This window comes from Coloeus monedula (assembly GCF_965178545.1).
Source record: "Coloeus monedula genome assembly, chromosome: 6".
NCBI classification, from domain to species: domain Eukaryota; kingdom Metazoa; phylum Chordata; class Aves; order Passeriformes; family Corvidae; genus Coloeus; species Coloeus monedula.
Genome location: NC_138786.1, coordinates 37,491,135 through 37,501,136, shown reverse-complemented (window position 1 = coordinate 37,501,136; position 10,002 = coordinate 37,491,135). Strand labels below are relative to the sequence as shown.

The 10,002-nt window shown below is 37.3% G+C and overlaps 1 protein-coding gene across 12 annotated transcripts in view; it reads left to right on the top strand.

Annotated features, from left to right (window-relative positions):
- Positions 1-10,002, top strand: part of HECTD1 (HECT domain E3 ubiquitin protein ligase 1) — a 63,272-nt gene that overhangs the window by 14,507 nt on the left and 38,763 nt on the right. For 8 of the 12 annotated variants that reach the window (XM_082283723.1, XM_082283722.1, XM_082283719.1 and 5 more), the window contains exons 3-9: positions 3,300-3,534; positions 4,435-4,662; positions 7,906-8,187; positions 8,456-8,744; positions 9,070-9,146; positions 9,235-9,333; positions 9,652-9,766. In XM_082283723.1, coding sequence (XP_082139849.1) covers positions 3,300-3,534; positions 4,435-4,662; positions 7,906-8,187; positions 8,456-8,744; positions 9,070-9,146; positions 9,235-9,333; positions 9,652-9,766 — 1,325 coding nt within the window. The remainder of the gene's footprint in view (positions 1-3,299; positions 3,535-4,434; positions 4,663-7,905; positions 8,188-8,455; positions 8,745-9,069; positions 9,147-9,234; positions 9,334-9,651; positions 9,767-10,002) is intronic. The other 4 variants (XM_082283716.1, XM_082283724.1, XM_082283721.1 and 1 more) reach the window with 1 other exon arrangement.

Below are 10,002 nucleotides of genomic sequence, written 5' to 3'. Positions count from 1 at the left end.
ACTCACCAAATACTGTCATAGGCAAACCAGAGTTGAATTGGGGATATTAACTGAATTTATTACTAACAAAATCAAAGCAAAATAATGCAAAGTAAAATAAATCTTAAAAACACCTTCTCCCCTACCCTTTCTTCCTTCCCAGTCTCTACGTTCTCCCCCACCAGCAGTGCAGGGAGATGGGGTCAGTTCATCACTCATTGGTCCTGCTTCTGCTCAGGAAGAGGAGTCCTTCCCCTGCTCCAGTGTGGGGTTCCTCTCACAGGTGACAGTCCTCCGGGAACTTCTTCAACATGAGTCCATCCCATGGGCAACAGTTCTCCACAAACTGCTGCAGTGTGGGTCACTCTTCCATGGGGTGCAGTCCTTCAGGCACACCCTGCTCCAGCATGGGTTTTCCCTTGGTTTGCAACCTTCTCTTGGGCATCCATGTGCTCCAGTGTGGGTCTCTTCCATGGGCTGCAGGTGGATCTCTGCATTCCCATGGACCTCCATGGGCTGTGGGGGAATCTCAGCTCCAGCCCCTCCTCCACTGACCTTGGTGTCTCCAGAGCTGTTCTTCCCACATATTCTCACTCTGCTCTTCTCTGGCCACAATTACATCTGCACAATAACTTTTCTTTTTCTTAAATGTTTTATCACAGAGGTGTTACCACCATTCCTGATTGACTCAGCCTTGGTGAGCATCAGGTCCATCCTGGAGCCACCTGGCATTGGCTCTGCAGGACACGAGGGAAGCTTCTGGCTGCTTCTTACAGAAGCCGCCCTTGTAGCTCCCTCTGCTACCAAAGCCTGGCCACACAAACCCAATATAGTTGCCCAGAGAAGGTGGGGATGTCCCGTCCTTGGAAGTGTTCAATGCAAGGCTGGGTGGGGCTCTGAGCAGCGTGGTCTAGTGGAAGGTGTCCCGCCCATGGCAGGAAGCTTGGAACTGGATGATCTTTAAGGACCCTTTCAACCCAGGCCATTCTGTGATTTTGTATGCATCTCCGAAGAGTTCCTGTGTAGTTTTTGCCTGAAGCCCTGTGATGAAGCCTGGTTTTCTTATGGGAAGACTGGAAATCATTCCTCTAAGTCAGAAAACAAATGTACTGACAACAAGTGGAGATTGTTCTCTACCTGCTGATTGAAAAAGTGTGGTCTCTGATTAATGTAGGTAAAGGTTCTGGCAGAAAAGTAATTTTAAAAAACCCTCAACCCTTAAGTTTGTGCTAGAGAGCTGGTTTTTTATAAGGGCAGCATTGTTGATACAGTGCACTGGCATTTGTGTGCTGACAAAGAAGTCAACACAAATTATATGCTCTTAGTAACTTAGTATTTTTACTGTGTCTGTTGGGTAATTGGCTCTGGTGGATAGGTGTTTTAAGGACAGGAATTCTATTTTTTTTTTGTGTCCTTTTTTAATCTCCTTTTTTAAAAAAATACAGCCAAGTTCCTTTTGTGTTGTCTCTGTATAAGCTGTTAAATGATAGAAAAAAATGTAAGTTTAAGATTTGCTAAGTATGGCTTTCAGCTTTCTGTGTCTGTGTGGCCATCTAAGAAAAATGGTTTACTACTCTTGCTGATACTAAAATAGACAGTGGAACTCCACTTGGTAATACACGTGTGGGATTGGTTTGTTTGGGACTTTTAAGATTTGTGTTTATTGGATTTTTTTTCGCTCAATATAGTTTGAAGAACATTGTTCATAGCAGTGTTTTAGTGATCTGCCTGGTGTTGCATAAAATTCAGTATAAAAGATCCTACACCAAAACCATTGAATACATTGTCCACTTTAAATTTCATGTACTGAAATACTTCTTGTGTTAGCATATGGTAGTCATCTAATAATGAGTACAAATTTCAGACTTTTTTTCCCACCAGTGGATGTCTAAAATGCAAAGTTACTGTAGAAACTCTTCTTAAAAGCAACAGACAGTAATAGGCTGGATAAGCCAGTAAAAGTTTTACATATATGATTGGGGTTTATTGAAGCTTCACTTACTAATTTGTCATTAAGCATGGTTGGGCAATGTGTTTATTTGTCAGGCAGCATTTTTAATTTCTTCATAAGGCATGGTAAGATCTTGAAGGAAACTATTTGCATTTTGCTGTCCCAGGATTTGGTGCCTTTGTATGAGCCATTGCATACTAGATGGCATACTGAATGACCTCTGAGTCTTCAGAATGATTCATTAACAAGTACTTCACCTGTCTTCCAGACTAAAAAACATGTTGTTATTCTTTCTTTTTTGGGTTTAGAAAAGTTTTAGGCCATCTTTTGAAAACCAAAACCATCATTGAAGGAAAAGTTGCAATATTTGCTTCCTGTAGATTTAGTCTGGTCTCCTACATCTAGGGTTGAGGTGTCCAGCTATTTTGACTACTGTCACAGCATATATCCCCTTCACTTAATACCCCACCATCACCTTGGTAGTCTTTTACCACTGTGGTGACCCATCGTAATGCTAAGTTATTTATAGCTAAGTAAATATGCTACTGGAAGATAAATTGACTTAAGATATAGCTCTATGTGTTAGAACTTTTGATCCAAATCAGTCTTATTCACAGCTGTCCTAATAACGAAAAGTATTATTTCAGTTTATATTCTGTAATGTCAGAGGAATAGAAGGAGGACCATTGCAGCTTGCTTTTTTTGTTTTGGAGTTTTGAGGATGTTCTTCACCATCCTTGCATATGGAAATGAGACTAACAATAAAGAGGAGAGCCAAAGGCTAACGAGACATGGGTATGGAGAGAGAATGCAATGAACACAAGCTATGTTAATTAAATATGTTCTCAGTGTGATAAAGGGAAAAAAAATGAGGCAGGGGGTAGGAGAGGAGACTGAAATAGGATAAAAAGACAAGGGAAATAATGTAGGGAAGAAGGACCACTCAAAATCAAATTGTATTAAACCCAAAATCTTCAGTCTTTGTATATAAAATTTCATGATTAAGTAGCTATTAATCATCATGAACCTTGAAGCACTGTTAAGAAAACATGCATTCTGTTTGGTGATATGAGGTTAATTCCTAGAAAAAAATCCCAACAAGATAAATTTTTCCCCTGTATGACTGTAAAATTTCAAGAGTATCTTTTTCTGCTGGCTTCTTAATGCAGCATCTTTGCAGATTACCTATTTGAATTTTCATGTGTGTATGAGATGAAGGGTTCTAAATGAATGTTCTGAACCAACTGTAAATTAGTTGAGCAAATGATGTGTGCATGGAAAGCATTAATGTGTAAATGTGGAAGTGTATGAAATTGCTCCATGTAGAGAAGTTTGCACAACATAGTAATGTGTTGTGTTTTTCCTGCAGATGTCCTCCTCGAACCTTTTTGCCAGCACTGTGCAAAATTTTTCTTGATGAAAGTGCTCCAGACAATGTACTGGAAGTAACAGCTCGTGCCATAACGTATTACCTGGATGTATCAGCTGAATGCACCCGTAGGATTGTGGGAGTGGATGGAGCTATCAAGGCACTTTGTAATCGTTTAGTAGTTGTTGAACTTAACAACAGAACGAGCAGAGATTTGGCTGAGCAATGTGTGAAGGTAAGTATACTTAAGAACCTCTTGTTTTTAAGAAGGAATTGGATAATTTGCTGTTTCCAAAGAGCTTGCTCATGTTCCAATCCTATTAATTTTATTAAAATGTGATGCAGAAACATGGACTGTGACAGAAGTGTACATGCTGACAGTGCTGCTTTATCCTTACTCTCAGTCTGGTGCTCTTCACAGCTTAACTTTCTTTAAAAAAAATATATAGAAAAGGAAACAAAAAAAAATTAGAATAAATTTCTTGTTTATCTTGTATGACTAGAATGCTAATAGAATGCCAAAGACTATTTTTATGCTACAAAAGAAATGAAGAATTGCTCCAGATACAGATAAATTACCTGGTATAAAAAAATTGTCTGCTGTCTCTTCAGTAGCATAGATACAGCTCCCCTGCACCCTTGTGAAGTTTTTAGAGAAACTTAGAAGACCCTTACAATCTCTTATTTAAAGCATAACTCATGGCCATGTGGTAACATACAGCTGGAGTTCTTGCTTACCGTGACATCAGAATTTATGTATTTCCTATTTACTAGTTCCAGTCTACTCAGAAGTGCATCACTAGGGTAATGGTGCTCTTACAAGTTTCAAAACTCTTGGTTGTGTGTTTCTCCCAGGATGAGAGATTATTACCCGTCTTATGAACACCTGTTACGACCATCCCTTTGGGAGATGTTCTTGTATTGGCTCCCATATTTTTGAAGAAAGCTGTAACTACTAACTACCAGAGTACTGGAGGCTTTGGCCTCTTCTGGGTGTTGAGGAAGAGAGAGATTTTTCTTTTTTCCTGTTGTTTCATTTCTTAACCAGTTCTGTAGATGGATATAAATATTTGACTGTGGATATAAATAACTGATTTTTGTGTGTTCATTCAAGTTAAATTTTGTTTTGTTACAGGTGTTAGAATTAATCTGTACCCGTGAGTCAGGAGCTGTGTTTGAAGCTGGAGGGTTGAATTGTGTTCTGACATTCATTCGTGACAGTGGACACCTTGTTCATAAAGATACTTTGCATTCAGCTATGGCTGTAGTATCCAGACTCTGTGGCAAAATGGAGCCTCAGGATTCTTCATTAGAGATCTGTGTGGAATCACTGTCTAGTTTATTAAAACATGAAGACCATCAGGTAATGTAATAGTTGGCTCAATGTGCTGTGAATTTAACTTTTGTTAAGTTTAATAAAGAAATGACTAGGTAACTTTATATAACCTCCTTGACTGTGTGTTTACATAGAAGGTGTTATGTTTGGGTATTAATATAGTTTCCTTTATAGTTGTAATGATAAGAGAATAAAAACACTGCTTAGTGTTTGAGTGCTGGTGTTTGAATATAGTCTTATTTAACCTCTGAAAACTGTACTGAAAAATATCCTGTAACTTTTTCCGGTGCATTTTGAGACACTTTCTGAAGTAGTTATTGTTCTATGACTGTACCTCAATCACTATAAAATTGAGCATAGGTAAGAGACAAAAATGAATGTGGTTTGTATTTCTTTTGCCAAACTAAGAGAAGCAATAAAAACATCCGTAGTCAATGCTGAAGTATTACACTGAAAGCCAGCTTAAATGGTACTAGTAGAGATGCTGCTCCATTTCTTTATTGAAGTTTTAGTAACTTGAGTAGTCCTTGTAAAATCTAGAAAATTAATCCCAGAGGAATTATCTTTCTACTATTAGAATACTTTTGTGTATGTCATACAAATGTTTTGGAATAGCCATTTAGCCAGATTCTTACTGTAGCCTGGCCAAGCTTCTTGTCCATACCCAGAACTGAGTCTCCATTTCACTCCCACCTCTGTCCTCATTCCTTTCTCTACATGCACGCATCCAGCCTCCAGTCTGGTTTACTAAGTACATCATATTTGGGAAACTAAATTTCTTGCCTGTGAGATAATTTTGTAAAAATATATTTTTAGATCTGAAAAGTTGGCAGGGGGCTGTCATACACTAACCATTTCAGAACATGCTAACATTTTTTTTTAGCTATTAAATAATTTTATTAGTACACTAATCATCTGAGGCAAGCTAATATTGAAATTCAGACCATGAAGTCGGTAGTATTTTAGCTGTTGCCCAATTTATAAATTGTTAGAGAAAAGCAGTTGCTGGGGCTGTTGGAGATGTGAATGAGAGTTCAAATTAACCTAATTGTTCAGCAGTTAAGCTTAAAGATAAGTGTGTTTAAGATTGGACCCAGATGATAGGAAGTAAATCTGTACTGGTATCCTTGAGAACTATGTTATGCATGAAACAAGCCTCAGGATTACAGTGCATGTTGGATGTGTATATGGATTTGTCCAGTAATGTCCCTTTCCAAATTTGGTGGCTCCCCACCTTGTCCTTTTGCACTCTTGGGTTTGGTTGCTTTTTGTGTGGGCTGCCAGTTACTAACACCACTTGAGGGATGAGTTCAGACCAGATGAATGTGGCCCCAAGAACAGCTTATCTGTAACTTTGGTTTTTTTAACCTTTGTGTTACTCTTGCAATTTGGGAGAAGAAATGTAAATACTTTCCAAATACTCTTTCACTTTGTAAACTGATGCCACTAATGCAGTGTGTTAAACAAGTGAACTTTCTTGTGTATTTTTGACAGCTGTTATGGTAAATATCTATAAAACATAGGCAGATAACATAAAGTTTGGCAGAATTGTTTATCTGTATTGTCAAAGAACTGGAGCAAAATGCCAGAGGACATGGACAGTGACCATTACACATTAAAGAAAAAAATCCATTGCAAAAGAGTACTGATAATTCAGAATGTTTGGCATGTACAGACCATACCAGAAGTCTGCAAACCTAATGGAGATTTAAGATTTTTGTCTTCATGAAATCTGGCTAATACTCTAATCTTGTTCTGTGTGTTAATGAATAATTGTCTTGGAGTACTTGTTCTGTAGTCAGAGTTTGGTTAGAGAATAGGTATCATGGGGTGGTTTTTCTACTATTTCTTGACATCAGTCTTGTTTGCTACTGTACATCTTTAAAGGCAAATGTGCCTGAAGCAAGTTATCTCGGTAGGCCTGTGCAAACCTCCTGATGGGAAAGACCGAAACTTTTAGTATGTAGATAGAGAGATGTTAAAGGCAAAACCTTCCTTTATTTTGACACGGACATGAAAAGATGTTGGATCCTTTCCTGGGCAGTTGGCCAGGAGTATTTTTTGCTGGATTGTTAAGAGGATCGTCAGTAAGCCTTGTTTACACAGTGTCACTGGGGTTTTATGTGTGTGGTTGGTTGGTTGGATTTTTTCCTCCCTTTTGTGACAAACCTTAATTTGGGAATTTGTATTTTGTTGTCACAAAAATTCTTGTGTGTCCCTGTGTCAGGTGCCCAGTGTATAATCTGAGTTATCTAAGAGTAAAATTTGCTTTTCCCAGTTTGTCCGATTTTTAGGCGTGGTCCAATTGAAAACTTTCTTGTGCTTGAGAGAAATATGTAGACCTTTAAATGTAACTTGAATGATCACGCTTCACTGTCAGTGTAATTCTTTGTGAGTTTTCAGTTGGTGCATCATTTAATGGCTCATTTGATAGCATTTATTTTAATAGAAAGCACCAAATTAATACAACATTTTAATATTAGTAGAATATTAACTATATATGTAAAAATGCAACATATTAGGATATTTGGTATTCTATAAATATAGAAGATAAAGCTGCAAAGAAATTTTTGTTTTCATTGTTCCTTGAGCCACAAGTTAGAAATTCAGTAAATGTGTGAAAGCTAGGAAGCAAATCTTCATAATGCAATTTCTTGCTGTTTCGGGGGGTTTTCTGGTGTGTGTTTGTTTTATTAGTAGAAGGCTACTTTAATAGTTTCTAACATTGGAACTACCAGAAGGTTAAGTACTCTCTATTTCAATACCAAGCTGTGGGTTGGTTTTGATTCTTTTTCAAACTATTGTGAGAATGGACAATTGCTAGTGGGAATTATAAATCCTGCATCTGTATTTCCTGTAACAAGAAGGTCTATAATTAAAAATTCCTTAAAAAGGGCTTCCAACATGTATTAATTTAACAATATTGTCATAAAGTGTGTTTTTCTAGGTTGATTTGGGTTTTTGCTCATATAGGTAAGGACATGTTCATAAAGCTGATCCTCAGAAAGGTTCCTTTATTTTTATATATGATCAACAGAGAGAAAGAGGGGAAAAAACACAGCAACAGTACAGTCCTTTAGTGAGCAGTTCAGAGCACTTGTTGGGTTCCAACTCTGAGTTTCTGGCCGGACTCCTCCTTTCATTGACTTCTAAGGGAACATGGGAAAATCAAGTTCTTGTATGTGTCCTGCATTCTTGTGGATATCCTCTTAGCATCTTCTTATTTAAGTAAAAGATATTTCATCAGTTTTTCTTGCACATCTTTCTTAGGTTTCAGATGGAGCTTTGAGATGCTTTGCTTCATTAGCTGATAGATTCACACGGCGTGGAGTTGACCCAGCTCCATTAGCTAAACATGGATTAACTGAGGAGTTGTTATCTCGCATGGCAGCTGCTGGTGGGACAGCATCAGGACCATCCTCAGCTTGCAAACCTGGACGGAGTAGCACTGGAGCACCATCTACCGCTGCAGACTCTAAATTAAGTAATCAGGTGTCAACTATTGTAAGCCTGTTGTCAACCCTGTGTAGAGGCTCTCCAGTAGTAACACATGTAAGAAATTATTTTATGCTACAACTTTTGTTTTCATGGGGCTTTTCCCTTTGTGTACTTCAATATATGCAAGATTTATGTTGCTATTTTATATGTAGATATTCGTATTTGTAGATTTTATATATATATATATATATATTTACACGTGTGCACACACACGTACACCTAAGTTATTTTTAAAGAGGGGAAAAAAGGAAGCATTTCATTTGGAAATTAAACCCAATTCTGATAGTATTTTCTAAAGCCCTGTATATTTTTTATTGTTCAGACTTTTAATTATTTCCAGGATCTTCTAAGATCTGAACTTCCAGATTCTATAGAAAGTGCGTTGCAGGGTGACGAGAGATGTGTACTGGATACCATGCGGTTAGTAGATCTGCTTTTGGTGCTACTGTTCGAAGGGAGAAAAGCCCTGCCAAAATCTAGTGCTGGATCTACAGGCAGAATCCCAGGATTGCGAAGACTGGATAGTTCTGGGGAACGTTCTCATCGGCAACTGATAGATTGTATCCGCAGTAAGGATACTGATGCACTAATAGATGCTATTGACACAGGAGGTAAGCAAAAATACTCTGAAAAAGAAAATGAGATGCTTGCTTTATCTTTGATTTTTATAATCTGTGGTGTCATAACAAATGCTGAGGTAATTCCTTGAAAATATTTATATACAAGTTCACTTTGTTAAATACTCAACAGCTCTTGTTGGTAATCATACCTATGCCACGTTTTTTTTATTGCAGTTAAGAGCATAGATGCTTCTCCAGAATTATTGAGAATGCTTAATTTTTGTAGGACCTGCTTTTTATTTAAAGAATACTGTTGAACTTTAGTTAGTTTATAGTTGTGGGAACTTCAACTATTTAATTTAATTTTATCTTTCAGCTTTTGAAGTAAATTTTATGGATGATGTAGGACAAACTCTTTTAAACTGGGCCTCAGCTTTCGGAACTCAGGAAATGGTAAACTAGATTTATAGACCCTTAAGAAGTTACATTATTTATGTAAATAAAGATTAAAAAACCTAATTTCCTTTTTCTGGTGTAACAGGTAGAATTCCTCTGTGAAAGGGGTGCTGATGTTAACAGAGGTCAGAGGTCATCCTCATTACATTATGCAGCATGTTTTGGAAGACCCCAGGTAGCAAAGGTATGATTTAAACTGACCCTTAGGATGCCTTACTGACTTTTCATCTTATTCTGTTCCAGATGTCTTCAATGCAATATGTTGGACACATGCGCTGTCAAATATTTACATATTCTTTGCAGTGTTTATCATAACACAGATTTTTCATTACAATAGAGCAGTAGTGAATAAAAGTAGTTTTATATTAGCTCTACAGATATAAAAAGCACAGAATACTTACAAGCATGAGAAGACTGTAGGAATCATATATGAAAAACACATTTGCTAGTTTAGAAGAAGAAATCATAATTTTTTTTCATACATAAAAATATTTGTTTTCAGACTCTCTTAAGACATGGTGCAAATCCTGATTTGAGAGATGAAGATGGGAAAACTCCTTTGGACAAAGCTCGGGAAAGGGGGCACAGTGAAGTAGTAGCTATTCTCCAGTCTCCAGGTGAGTGCAATTTTTAATTCCATAACACCTGCTATAGTAGAAATGCTGATATATGTTCAGTCATGCAGTTATTGGAATTTTACTATATTAAGGTTATTAAAAAAAAAAAAAATTGTGACCAGCCTTCCTTAATCCATAACATATGCATAAAAACCTTAGTATTTTAAAATGTTGTAAAGTGAAGGGAATTACCAAAGAAATGATTAAGTGGGCATGAACAGTGCCAGTTGTCCTGC